At 42.1% G+C, this 14708-nt stretch overlaps 2 protein-coding genes across 3 annotated transcripts in view; one reads left to right on the top strand and one right to left on the bottom strand.

Moving 5' to 3' along the window:
- The window catches only part of LOC138970871 (glycoprotein 3-alpha-L-fucosyltransferase A-like), a 111055-nt gene that overhangs the window by 84381 nt on the left and 11966 nt on the right, over window positions 1-14708 (bottom strand). The gene's annotated exons all lie outside the window — the stretch shown is intronic.
- On the top strand, window positions 2974-5088 carry LOC138970307 (uncharacterized). Its single transcript, XM_070342786.1, has 2 exons — window positions 2974-3942; window positions 4851-5088. The coding sequence occupies exons 1-2, from the start codon at window positions 3417-3419 to the stop codon at window positions 5018-5020; spliced, it is 696 nt and encodes a 231-aa protein (XP_070198887.1). The 5' UTR covers window positions 2974-3416; the 3' UTR covers window positions 5021-5088.

Below are 14708 nucleotides of genomic sequence, written 5' to 3'. Positions count from 1 at the left end.
TGTTCGTGTGGAAAAGAATCCGCATTGGAATTTTGTTTGTTTGTTTTTTAAGAAAGAAAGATTCTAACATCAAAAAGGGCTTCGTTTTCTTTCTTTTTTTTAAACCACACACGATTTGTTCATTAACAAAAACAATAACCCATTAATGCTTTCTTACTGGCGAATAAGACTTTATAGTGAACTCTAAACACAAATCTCACTCTGCACAGGAAGCAGTCAGACTATTGACCTTTAGTAAGTGTCTAAGTAAAGGCCTGGCCAGATCTAAGAACTCGGGAAGTGTTGTACCATTAACCAGCGCTACTGCACCATGAGACCATGTCGGCGGCCAAAAAGGAGGCTTGTGTGTCAGCTGGTTTGTGGACCTAACACCTGCACTTGCAAATCTCGCGACTGAGGAAAACTGAGTGCTGTAAATCCTGCAAAAATTTCATCCAAATCGGATCACTGGTGTCTATTTTTTATACCCAAACTCAAAAAGTCATGCCCGCGTCATTTCATCGGTGCGTCTCGCTAGCGCTACGTGTCATTTGTGCTACGTATCGTTTGCGCTATTTTCTGTAGTGCTATCGACACAAATTGCTGAAAGGAGTAGTGCTATCGGCACGTAGTGCTATTGCCACAATTCACACGTGCCATTATCACTACGTCTCAATAGAACTACGTGTCGATATTACTATTTTTGAAAAACCAATGTACTGTAGCGCTACGTGTCGATTGCGCTACGTGTCGATAGCACTATACTACATGTTCAAACAACAGACACTTCCCTTTGAGTGTGTGTGGTGTGTGTGTGTGTGTGTGTGTGTGTGTCTACTGTTTTGTCTGTCTGTCTCTGTCTCTCTCTCTTAGCACCTCTCAATCACTTTCTCACTTTGAACCTCTCAATCGCTCTCTCCTTATCTCTCTCTTTCTCTCTTGCTCTCTCTCACTCTCTCTCTCTCCTCTCTCTCTCTCACTCTCTCTCTCTCTCTCTCTCTTTCTCTCTCAGTCTCTCTCAATTGCTCTCTTTCTTTGTACGTCTCAATCGCTCCCTCCTTGTCTCTCACGCTCCCCCCTCCCTTTCTCCCTCCGTCTCCCCCTCCCCCTCTCTCTCTCTCAGCACCTCTCAATCGCTCTCTCTTTCTCTCTCTCTCTTTGTACCTCGCTCTTTCCTTGTCTCTCTCTCTCTCCCTCTCTTTCTCTCTCTCAGCACCTCTCAATCGCTCTTTCCATGTTTCTCTCGCTCCCCCCTCTCTCTCTCTCTCTCTCTCTCTCTCTATCTATCTATCTCTCCCTCTCTCTCTCTCTCTCCCTCCCCTCTCTCTCCCTCTCTCTCTCTCTCTCTCTCTCTAAAGAATTGTCATTGTCATTGTCATTGTCTCTCTTTCTCTCGCTCTCTCTCTCGCTCTCCCCCCTTCACGGGAAGATGGAGGAGGGATTGGAGTGTACGGCCGGGAAAGACAGTTGACAATTGATACTTTGTTCATAAGTGTATCCGAAAATCGTTTGTTAACAATTATCGAACTTCAGAAGAATGATACGTGGACATTGTAGCAAGACGATTCTCTTTGAACTTTGGTTTAAAGTGACCGGTGTTGCAGATGTTTTTAAGCATGAGAGTCGACCTGTGAGAGAGATGCGTGAAGTGAACAGAGGGCCCGCCGCATGCACACCTGGGTTTGGGGAGAGAAAGGAAGGTAGAGGTGGTTTGCGGGCGGGAAGGGGGGGGGGAGAGAGCGGGGATAAAGGACAGCTATATTTTGTTTTTCTTGTTTTGCTTGTTTACAATGTACCCCGTACATCTTGCTATACAGCGCGAAAAACACATACTTGTGTTCGTTACACTAAAATCTAATGTTAAGGTAACGTCCCTGTGCGCTGTCGTGGATGTTTGGCCTTGAAAAAAAACCCGCTATAACGACACAACAAAATGAACATCGAGACCCGATTGTCGCTAATCAGTTATAAAATAAATAAGGTGTTTGCCTGGGTTAAAAAGTGTCTATGCTCCTTTAAATGTGAAACAAGTTGAAAGTCTCCGATACACCGCTACATTTTCATATTTAATGAAATTGTGTATTGCCTTGTTATGTCGGTGTTCCTCCTTTGTCGGTACTCTTCTCTGTTCGGCGGCCTTTCTTTTTGGCGGCCTTGTGAAAAGATGAATACTTTTTAATTCAATTTCATAAGTTGCAAATTGCAAGTTATGTTTGAAACAATCCGTGGAAGACCTATATAAGTAAGTCGCGAATTTACCCGTGACATTTTCATGTTGATCATGGCTAGAGTTGTAGGTGGCGAGCGCGGCGGGAGAGTCCTTCTAAATGAAAGTTTTCGATATCATCACAATAGGACTGCCAGAGACAAGATATACTGGAAATGTTGGCGTCCGCACTGTCGCGCTGGTCTTCAAACCAACGTATTTGATCGGCAAGGCGACCACAACCAGGCTGTTCTTGTCCTTGGGGTGAGTAAGAAATGTTACATCTTGCTGTTGGTGTTGGTGGTGGTATGTTTATGTGTGTGTGGTTTGCATTAGGTAAAACCTAAACATTGACAAAAACCAGAACGTTCAAATAGTTTTCATTGCGCTGTACAACACATTTATATATCATTAGTACATGAACTCTATTGTTATAAAACCAAATGTATGCTAAAGACACGAGAAGTTCTAATAATCTGGTTGTTGTCTCCCACTAATACATCAAAACAATGGAAGTAACTTTTCCCATAAACTGATCGAACTGCATGGGAAGTAACTCAAACACCATAGGGATCCCTAGATAAGTGAAATGCCGGGACATTAGGACATTTGTTTAAGCGTTTTCCGTATAATGTATTTACTTAGCCCAGTTGCACGCAGTGGTGTGATCAAATGTGTATGAAGTTGTGTACATGTATCTTCATTTCCGACTAGAATTTCTTAGTATTTAAATATGACTGATGGAACTTTTTGTTTCTCTCCACACAAATAGGCTTCACCTCACATCCACGGAGAGGAGGGCAAGTTCCTTGACTACTCCGAAACCCTGAACAGAATGAGGCTCCAGATAAGAGGCGATCCAACCCTGCCGATTCGAGCTGTTTACGACCGCGAAGTCGTTGGTGCTGATGCAAGAGGCGTAGAAAACGTGCCAGCGTTTCATTCGGTGAGGTCTACGCTCAACAGGACCAGAATGCAGCAAATACCGCCAATCCCAGCCAACTTTGAAGAAGTGCTGATCGAGGGCGTGTGGGCAACCACCCAACGAGAAAGCCGGTTCCTGCTTGAACAGGACAACTTCTGGCAATACGTAATGTTCGCGACAGACCAGGCATGAAGAGAACTCGGAGGATGCACAACCGTCTACATTGATGGGACTTTCAAGTCATGCCCGAGACCCTACCATCAGTTTTTAACTCTTCAAGCTTTTCATACGGACCGGGTTATTGCAATGGCGTTTGTGCTGATGGGGGATCACCAAGTGGGGAACTACAGGGCGATCCTGCAGCAACTGAAGGGGAAGATTGAGCGGCTGACTCGAGCGCCATGGCTCCCAACCCTGTTCATCACGGACTTCGAACAAGCTCTTCGAGCCGCTGTTCACACAGAGTTCCAGCAGGCTGAAGTCAGGAGCTGTTACTTCCATTTGTGTTCAGCCGTCTGGAAACGCGCCAGGCAGGAGCGTTTAGCGGGCCCCGGCTTTCTGCGACGCCTTGGACGGCACTGGCAAGATGTCCAGGACTTGATCAAGAAGGTGCTTGCACTCGCTTTCTTGCCGGTCGCCCTAGTGCGTCAGAACTTCCAAACCCTCTTCACTGACCCTCTCACTGCAAATCTCGCCCGTCAAGTCGCGGGCCTTCAGGTCTTCCTGGCGTACTTCAGGAGAAACTATATCATACCAGGCAACGTCGCTCAGCCAGCTGAGTGGAACGTCTACCGTCGTGACGTCGACACTAGGTCCAACAACCACGTTGAAGGTAAGCAAACGTTTGCACATATATATATATATACGACACGTGCAAATGTGATAAACGCAGCGGACAGTATGATGTTAGATAATGACGAGCACAGGTGTACTTAAATACACAATGCAGACATATTGTATTGCCCAAGATAAGAATTCATCACGATCACTTGTAGTGATATAAATTGGTTCACTTTAGCAACTATTACCATCAGAACTGCTAGATTGTCAAAAGGACATAATACGTTAACCCTTTGTCTCTCGGCACTTGCTCCTCTCTTCTAGACACACGCGTCGGGTAAATTTAAACACGAGAAAAGAAACCCGCACTTGTCTCAGGTGCTAGATTGAATCTTCTTTTTCACATTTTCAGTTTTAAACAATTTGCGGGTGGTATTTTTAATGGTGGCGCTGACCGCATAGTCTGCCGCAAGGCGCAAGAAAGAGTGTGCTCAGGTGGTTGTGCTCGTCGATCGACACGAACGACATGAACGACATGCATACACGTGATTATTTTATTGCTCTGGTACATTCAACTACTTAACAACATAATCCATAGCTGTTCAACCAAAAACGTGAAATTGTGTGTCGATGATATCAAACATTTATCTCGTCCTTACATTAGTTCTCTGTTCTCTGTGCACGTTAAAGATCCCACGATTGACAAAAGGGTCTTTCCTGGCAAAATTGTATAGGCATAGATAAAAAAAAATGTCCACCAAAATACCCGTGTGACTTGGAATAATAGGCCGTGAAAAGTAGGATATACGCCGAAATGGCTGCGATCTGCTGGTCGATGTGAATGCGTGATGTATTGTGTAAAAAATTCCATCTCACACGGCATAAATAGATCCCTGCGCCTTGAGTCCGAGTCTGGAGATACGCGCGCGATATAAGACTTCATATAATAATCGTTTACAGCCTGGAACAGGCGCTGGAACGCGACTGTGGGACGGCGACATCCCAACTTCTGGTATTTTCTGACGAGAGTTCGTCAGGAAGAGGTTCTGTCCAGGGGTGCAATCAACGCTGTGGCCAGGGCCCGTATGCTTATGGGAGAAGTTCGCGACAACTCCCGAAGTTTTGAGTGACATCGGAAGTACTTGCCTCACTTTCGTATGCATGGGCCGGAAAAAGGGTTTACTTCGAAGCAAAGCGAGGAAGTAACTCAGGGTAGTTTGCGACTACTTGTTTTGAGCGACATCGGAAGTACATCCTCTTTTTCGCATGCATGGGAAGCTAACGAGGAAGTAAATGAGAGTAAATGTACTTCAGCCAGACCCAGTATAGTGGGGCTCGTATGTTGCAGACGCACTCATAAATCATTCACATCTTGCAACAAACATCATACTTTGTGATATTGTTCCTTATAATTATTTAAGGGATTTCAGATACAGAGCCACTTCAGAAATCGTTTTTTTTGTCTTTGATAGGGAATAAAAGGCTGCATTTACAGCAGACGAAATTCGTACCAAAAGCGCTCAGCAGTAAATATTCCCAACTCAGCAAATGTAAAATTCAATGGTTTACCATGCACCAGAAGTTGTCTGCTGATAACACATGCATGACATAAATACTCTTATGGGTATTTTTGTGTTCTGGTATTTAATTTGATCGTTTTTAGAATTTTATATATCCGCAGCATGAAAATTCAAGATGGCGGCCTCCGCAACATTGCGTGTTTTGATTTGAGCGAAAACAACGTTTCTGAAGGTAAGTTTTCAAGAATACGCATCCATTCACCAATGTCACATCATTTTACTGTTTAATTCTCCCCTGGGGTCTGTTATTCATCGGGTGAAGCGCTGAAATGCAGAGACTTTGTTTAATCTTGCAATAGCTCATCAGCTGGATTGTGATGCTGATAGATCTAGATCTATCTGTTGATTACAAGTAAGGAAATCATGATCGCCACGCTGGTGATTTTAAACAGATTAAACGAACTTTGAATAAAAGGCGAGGAGAAAGAGATTGTTCATGGTATGATAAATGATTAGTCCTGCCTACGTTAAGGACTTCCATAAGGTGGGGAGGGGTAGAGTCAAAAACTGAGTGAGGGTAGGCCAGATAGTAGGATGACCAGCTGGAGATAAAAACACTCCACTCCCCATGTCTTTACAGTGTTGTGATCAAACTTTCAAAGACGGTAGGTAACAGACAAAAGCATACAGTGTATGCTAATCAAATGAGATAAGTGGTTTTGAAAAATGAAGAGGTACCGCTCTTTGAGTTTTACAATTTTGGTTTGTTGCTTGTTTCTCATCCTTTTGCTTATTTTAAGTTGACCGTGCATTGGTGTGAATTTTATTTTTACAGGATATATACAAGAGTTACACCACATGCCGGTTCCTGGGAACAAGCGTTCTGCATTTATTCCGGTGCCACAGAAGGGAGCCGATTTCACTAGTAGTAGTACTACTGTATCAAGGTTTGTTACCTAATACATCTTAACAGTAAGATATTTTTATTTTTATTAATTGGAACATGTTTGCACATCATTTGTAAGCGACCTCTGTGAATTTGATGGGTTTAACGTACGAACCCTCACTATGGTCAACATTCTGTTAGCGACTGTTTGAAGCGAATAAATGTAGCGGTCAGAAAGATTCCAGAATCAGTTGGGTCACTGGAAACTGTGTTTGTTTGTTTTTTTTAACCTGAAACAGTAAGAATTATACGAATTCATGAAATACAATTTTCTTTCATTTTGGTCTGTTGTGTGAAGACTTGCTAACCCGGCTTTGACCGACTCTCTGAGATAGTAAACATTATTCAAATACATTCAAATAAAAATGTCACTTTTCATCTTTTGTGTGAAGGGTACCCCAGGCTGATTTCCTGCACCATGGATGTAGAGGAGGCCAGACAGTCTGCTTCTCATTCCAGCTGTGTTGCGTTTTTTTCTGCTCGTGAAGTGTATCGCCACATTGCCAAAGCCATTGGCCAAGAGAAGTCACCCTGTCTGCCCATTTTGCATAGCCTTACAGGCTGTGACACTATGTCGTTCTTCAATGGTATTGGGGAATCAGAAGGCTTGGGAAGTATGGCAAGCATTTGAAGACGTCACTCAAACTTTCTTCAGGTTGTCTGCTCCTCTTTGTAAGCTGAGTACCACTGACAGGGCAGCACAAGAGCTTTTTGGTGTACATTTGTAGGACAAAACCAGCAACGTACTGGGTGTAAACAGTGCTAGACGGTACCTCTTCAGTAAAAAGAGCTGCCAAATTGACCATAATCCCCTTACAAGTGAGGTGCTGCTGCAGGACATGAGATTGAGAAGAGCCATCTACCTATTAGACTTCCAAACTCTGTGGGCTGGCAGTTCAAGGCTGGAAAGTGGGAGTCATTCTGGACGAGCTTTCAAGAGGTATCCAGCGTGTGCCGAGAACTCACGAGGTGTGCCTGCAAGAAGAGCTGTACAACAAAACGCTGCAAACGCTGCTAAGAAGGACTGCAGAGCACAGCTCTCTGCAAATGTGCTTGCATGCCTGTGAAAACTGTCAGCATCTAAACTGTGCAAAAATATTATTGCACCCATTTTCATACCCCAACTCAAACTTTTATTCCTGTGTCATTTTATTCAAACTGTCTATGCCATTAAAGGCTCGCATCTTCGCTATCTGGCACATTTTTTTTTTAACATCATCATTTACGCCGTCAAAATAAGGATACCCTTGACGTGACAAAGAGATGTGACAAAAACTTCGGGTACCTTTTAAAAAGCCGACGACAATTCCTGAGGCACAACTGGGTCACTGTTGTATACGAAGAGAAAGTCAACTTGATTATCCATCCAGAACAGGTTGTTTTATTTCGCCATCTTGCATATTTCTAGTGTTGTGCCATTGTACCTCCTGATGTATGTGTCGATCTCACGGATGAGATGTTTATGTGTCAAATTTGAGGGATACCCAAGTCAACTAAAATCCATGTATTTTAGCAATGACCAAGTGGGTTGCGTTGAAACTTTCAGGAATGTGTGTCTACGCACGAGGCGTAGTTCAACCGTTTGAGTACACTTTCAAATCTTCACGAAATAATATTTTAAAAACTGCCACAGGTTTGTTGACTTACATCCCACATATTTTTGACTTCGCATGTATATATGACAGATGGTTGTTTCAAGTACTGCCAAAGTTTCTTTTGAGTATAGACACTTGCCGGAATGTGCTAGTTGTGTAAACACATGAGAACAAACAACGTTTTCGAAATACAGCGATTATGAATTTTAGTCGACTTTTTAGTTGATACATTACATTTTTATCAGTTTTATTTTGGGGGTACCCTTATTTGGGCGGCGGTCAAATAACCCATGTAAAGGCCACCTTTTATCTTAAAAGTGTTCCAGTTAGCCAAGTTGAGTGCCCTCAATAGCATACATTGAATATAACAGCACAGGAATGAATGTTTTCGTTTTGGTATGAAAATTGGTGCAATATATTTATTTTTGCACAGTTTAGGTAATCCACAAATTCTTCAACCCTGCCACCCACACCGTCCAATCATTCTCTGCACCAACAATACATGTATTGTTTGTTTAAAAATGTGTTTGTGTTAGTTTCTATTGCAAGAGAATGTCTTGTAGCATCAAAAATGCCTAAATACCCTTTTATTGGCGGCCATTTTGAAAATTGTAAAAAAACTACTGATTTCTTAATTTTTTCACGGTGGCTCTGTATCAGGTTTTGTTAAGCAAAAGCAAATGTCCATTTACGCCAAATTTGCTGTTAATCACATGAAGTGAAATATGCCTAACATACCCAACCGTTTACACTGGCGGCCATTTTGAAAAATTGTTTAAAAACTACCCATTTTTTTATTTTTCGCGATGGCTCTGTATCAGGTTTTGTTAAGCACATAAAACTCTTCATATTTGCTTAATTTGGTGTTTGTTGCATGATTTGAATGATTTTGCAACATAGGAGCCCCACTAGTAGTAAACACGCTACTTCCACAGTTTCTCAGTGCAAAAAGGCAGGGCTTTTCTTCAGTTTTTCATATCAAACCGAGCTGACGCAAATGAAAGTCCCAAAGAGAGAAAATAGAAGGAAAAGTCGTATTTTGTGCATGCATTTCGTGCAAATTTTCCTGAATACAAACCTGAGTTGCCAGCTTTGACTTTTGTTTGTTCTGGGTCATTGGCCACCACTCTTTCATTCCCGCTTATACGAGGGGGTTACTGTGTTTCTATGAAAAATGGGCTCGTTGTGTGCATGTGTGAGTGTGTGATTGTGTGTGTGTGTGTGTATGTGTGTGTGCGTGCGTGTGTGTGTGTGTGTGTGTGGGTTTGAGTGTAAGTTTCTGCCGTTGTTTTTGTCATCGCTTTATGTGTGTGTGTGTGTGTGTGTGTGTGTGTGTGTGTGTGTGTGTGTGTGTGTGTGTGTGTGTGTGTGTGTGTGTGTGTGTCTTCGAGTGTTGAAGTGTAAGTTTCTGCTATTTTTTGGTCATTGCTTTATCTGTGTGTGTGTGTGTGTGTGTGTGTGTGTGTGTGTGTGTGTGTGTGTGTGTGTGTGTGTGTGCGTGCGTGTGTTTGTATGTATTTGTGCGAGTGCCTGCCTATGTGTGCGTGCGTGCGTGTGTAATTGTGCGTCTGTTCCTTCATACGTTTGTTTGCGTGTGCGCACGCGTGTGTGTGTGTGTGTGTTTGTGTGTGTGTGTGTGTATGTGTGTGTGTGCATGTGTGAGTGTGTGTGTGTGTGTGTGTGTGTGTGTTCGACGGTGTGTGTGTGTTCGACGGTGTGTGTGTGTGTGTGTGTGTGTGTGTGTGTGTGTGTGTGTGTGTGTTCGACGTTATGTGTGTGTTCGACGGTGTGTGTGTGTGTGTGTGTGCGTGCATGTGTGTGTGTTTGTGTGTGTGTGTGTGCATGTGTTCGATGGTGTGTGTGTGTGTGTGTGTGTGCACCCCCCCATCCCCACTTACCACACACTATTATGAGCTGAGTATTTGTGCCTCGATATTTTATTGATGTTCTTACGTTTTATGTTGTTTATTATGATTCATCACACCCGAGTTTCTCGTAATTGAGATAATACAGTGTTCTATGTCTATGTCTATGTCTAACACACATGCACACACGCGCGTAGGCTAAACAAATCCAATCTTGACTTTCAGCTTTATATAAACATACATCCTGTACACAATTAACGAGGACAAACAAAATGTACAAATACCAAAGTACAACAATTTATCTTTTGTAAAAATTCGGACACACATTTTCCCAATTAATATGAAAGTCACTGAACTTATCTTCTTTTCACAACACCTTATATCTTGATTCTCCAAACACTGATTGATTTCTGCCTTTTCAAATTTACCAGTAACCCAAACGTTCGCTCTAACCAACCTATTTTGTCCAAAACAGTTTTACCGATACACAATCATTAAAAAAAGAAGATGTTTAACATAACCGACTTCGCTACCGTATACCACATCAACAAAAAATGTTTTATTTTCCCCAACATTCTGGTCAACAAAATCATTATTATAGACAGTCATTTAATTTCAAGACAATCATCACAGTTTTGAACCGACCCTTTCGTTCAACTAGGCAGAAGCAACAACTACAGTCAAAGCTACAGCGCGATCAACGTTCGCCCATTTACGAACTCGCGATGAGATTTGTTTCCTCTGGTCACCAAGCCTACCGTTTACAAACGCATGCGCACTAATTGGGATTCCCCCAATTTCCTCGACCTTGACCTCAGAACTCTCGAAGCCACTACTTCGGCTTTCAATTTAGCTCTTGCATACCGAGTAGCTGGCAACTTTGCTTCCGAAGTTTCCACTTTCAATGTGAATTTGCAGGGTCTCTCACTTGACATCATTATACGACGATATTGCTTCCAAAAGAAACCTCCAACGCATACTACAATTGCAGGACATTCCTGTTTTTAAGGCAGCTCACTGGGAAATGAGCTCAGACAGAATATCGAAGACGTGAAATGCGTCAATCGAGCAACTGTCGTAACTTGGCTACAATGAGACGGTCGGCTACCTTGCACCATAGACACAAACTGTAACATTCTTGTTTAATTTAGGTGAAATGCTTGAAACAGAGTGGCTCAAAAGCGACAGTTCGATCAGTTACTAACCGAAAAAAACGTGCTCGAGTCATTCGGCGAAGGTGGCGAGCTTTCAAACCATCACGACTAGTATTACATCTTTTCATCAGGTTTTTTTCATTCGAGTAGCATGGTGCAGTGGTTACGGATTCGAAAATTCGAACCGGCGCTCCGGGTTCAAATGCCGCTGGGAGCAAAAAAAGTTTAATTTTTTTTTTTTATTGATCTTTTTCTTTATAGGTCTCAATTGCATTCGCTGCAACAACCGGTTTTTGTCTCTGTGTTCATTTTTACATTTAGTCAAGTTTTGACATAGAGGGGGGAATCGAGACGAGGGTCGTGGTGTATGTGTGTGTGTGTGTGTGTCTGTCTGTGTGTGTGTGTGTACTGTAGAGCGATTCAGACTAAACTACTGGGCCGATCTTTATGAAATTTGACATGAGAGTTCCTGGGTATCCCCGGACGTTTTTTTCATTTTTTCGATAAATACCTTTGATGACGTCATATCCGGCTTTTTGTAAAAGTTGAGGCGGCACTGTCACACCCTCATTTTTCAATTAAATTGATTGAAATTTTGGCAAAGCAATCTTCGACGAAGGCCGGGGTTTGGTATTGCATTTCAGCTTGGTGGCTTAAAAACTAATGAGTGAGTTTGGTCATTAAAAATCGGAAACTTGTAATTAAAATTATTTTTTTATTAAACGATCCAAAAACAATTTCATCTTATTTTTCGTCATTTTCTGATTCCAAAAAACATATACATATGTTATATTTGGATTAAAAACAAGCTCTGAAAATTAAAAATATAAAAATTATGATCAAAATTAAATGTCCGAAATCGTTTTAAAAACTATTTCATCTTATTCCTTGTCGGTTCCTGATTCCAAAAACATATAGATATGATATGTTTGGATTAAAAACACGCTCAGAAAGTTAAAACGAAGAGAGGTACAGTAAAGCGTGCTATGAAGCACAGCGCAACCGCTACCGCGCCAAACAGGCTCGTCACTTTCACTGCCTTTTGCACTAGCGGCGGACTACGTTCAGTTTCATTCTGTGAGTTCCACAGCTTGACTAAATGTAGTAATTACGCCTTACGCGACTTGTTTTTAATTGCGTAAAGAAACTGTCCTATGCTTTCACAAAAAATCCAATCTTGACTTTAATATAAAAAGCAGGAAAAAAGAACAGAAAAAAGATCAATAAAGAAGGATAAGAATAAGAATAAGAATAAGAATACTTTATTATCTCATAGAGAAATTCAGGCGTGGTACATAACAATAATACAAACAGGACATTGTTTTTACATAAGACATAATTATAGCACTATATAACAGGGCAGGTTATAAACACACCTCCCACATACCTTTCTGGCCATTCCTTGCATTGTGCTTACGCATTCAGTCATGAACACATCCATGTCTCACTTACACATCGCACACATGGACATTCTTATACGCTCAACTTACCCATTCACACATGGACATTCGACCACGCTCCACTTACACATTCTTATACGCTCCACTTACACATTCACACATGGGCATTCTTATATGCTCCACTTATACATTCCCACATGGACATTCGACTACGCCCACTTACACATTCCCACATGGACATCTTTAAAGCACTGCGCTTACATATTCTCGCACACCTACGCGTATAACGGACTATGGCTAAACATCATTGCAAAAAATCATAGCATACAATATATCACAGAAAAAAGAAAAAAAAATACGGACGTACATAAAAACCAATACATACATGTACATGACTACTGATTGCACTGGCAGAAGAGGGGCTGAGTCGATAACAAACAAAAAAACAAAAAACAAAAAAAGAGGCAAAAAAGAAAGGGTTGAAGCTGCCTGCATGCAACTGAGATAAAAAAAAAAATTAAAAAGGAGAAAAAAAGTTCAACATAATCATTTATTTTTCTCCCTAACATTCAGGTCAACAAAGTCATTGTCATAGCTAGGCAGTCATTCGATTCCAAGACAATCATCACAGGTTTGAACCGACCCTTTCGTTTAACCATTCAAAAAACAACAGCAATAACGCTGTTAATACCACAGCGCGCTCAACGTTCGCCCTTTTGAACTCGCGATGAGACTTGTTTCTTCTGGTCGCCAAGCTTACCGTTAACAAACGCATGTACTAGTTGGGATTCCCCCAATTTTCGCGACCTTGACCGAATACTCTCGAAGTCAGCATTACGGCGTTCATGCATAGGGAACAGTTAGAAAGTTAACTTCGGGAGTTCCCACTTTCAAAAGAGGCCTCTACTTCCAGTGTTTCTGACTTCCAGTTCATGCATATGGGCCCAGGGGAGAAGCGCCGCCTGCCCGTCGTCTCAAGTACAGAAGGATGGAGACTCGCATCCAGCGTCTCAAGGCAGAATATCACAGCGGCAGACGCAGCCTGTACAGGTATTGGTCAGCCTGCGCACACCTCGTTCTGCACTAAGAGTCGAACTTCAGTGGTGAGCCATAGTCCCTCTTCAAACTCGCTGCTTGCCGTCAAACACACACCGAACTTTGGTTACATGGAAACAGGTTTCGATCGACTTTTGAGTTTTATTTGTTCATATAATAAAAGGTTCAAGGGCGGCTTTGTTGACGAGCCGCACCAGCGGCTCGTCTTTGGCGACGGGTAAGTAGCTTGCAGGAGGAGACATTTTTGTTCATGGGCGATTTCTGTGACGTATGTACCACGGGCAGCGCCATTTTGTTGTGAAATACGTCATCAGTTTGTGTACACAGGAAGTTGTGACATCCGTCACCCTATGGGAGGGGTGTAGGCAACATTGTTCATCAGTAGAAAGTTGTGAAATCCGTCACCCTATGGGAGGTGTGAAGGCAAAATTGGTCATCACTGAGTTTGTGTAACACAGGAAGTTGTGAAATACGTCATCCTATGGGAGGGGTGACGGCAAAATTGTTCAACAAAAACATCATAGGTCGAACTGTGCAGGGTCAACCGCAACAAACTCTAACCATTCATACTTTGAAGTATTTGAGTGACTTATATACCGACATTTTTATTTCTTATTTTTAGCACAGGTGTAGGAAAAAATCATGAACCAAAATGTTATTTATATTTTTTAATTTAACATTTGTTTTACAAATGTGACCATGGTCTTTCAAACATACAGTGACATTAAACATTGTTATGTTGAAAAAAAGAAAAAAAAGCTTTTGTGCACAAATCAGAAAATACATTGTACATTTCACCTACAGGCCAAACAGTGTCCGTGGCGGCAAAGGACCTATATTTTTAGATCAGTCACTGAGGCAAGTTGTCAAGAACAGGCGCTTGCATTTGGATGTGTCCACTGATAGTAGGTTTGGTTGTGATCATGATCAATCAGAATAATGTAGGAATAAAAATGTATGACAGTTTGGTATGATGCCATGTAATTCACATATGCTGAAATATGATATTATACATCATATAATATTAATATGGCTGTTGCCATGACCATGAACCCCAAGAAAGGTTTAATGTTATGTAAAATCAAAATACCAAAATCAAGCACCTATTACACGGCTGTTCCTGGCTTACGATTAAGTTGGCAGCTAAATAGGTCATGACCCTCGGTCACGGCTGCTCCCTGTATTTCGGTCCCTGCTGCCAACGCTACAGCGCGCGAGCAACGAAAAGCAGTCTCGCCCCGCGCAATACTACCGCATAATGCGTAACGCAAGTGTGTCAAAT

This window comes from Littorina saxatilis, linkage group LG7 (genome assembly GCF_037325665.1).
Source record: "Littorina saxatilis isolate snail1 linkage group LG7, US_GU_Lsax_2.0, whole genome shotgun sequence".
In the NCBI taxonomy this organism is placed as follows: Eukaryota; Metazoa; Mollusca; class Gastropoda; order Littorinimorpha; family Littorinidae; genus Littorina; species Littorina saxatilis.
This window is presented reverse-complemented; position numbering and strand designations above follow the sequence as displayed.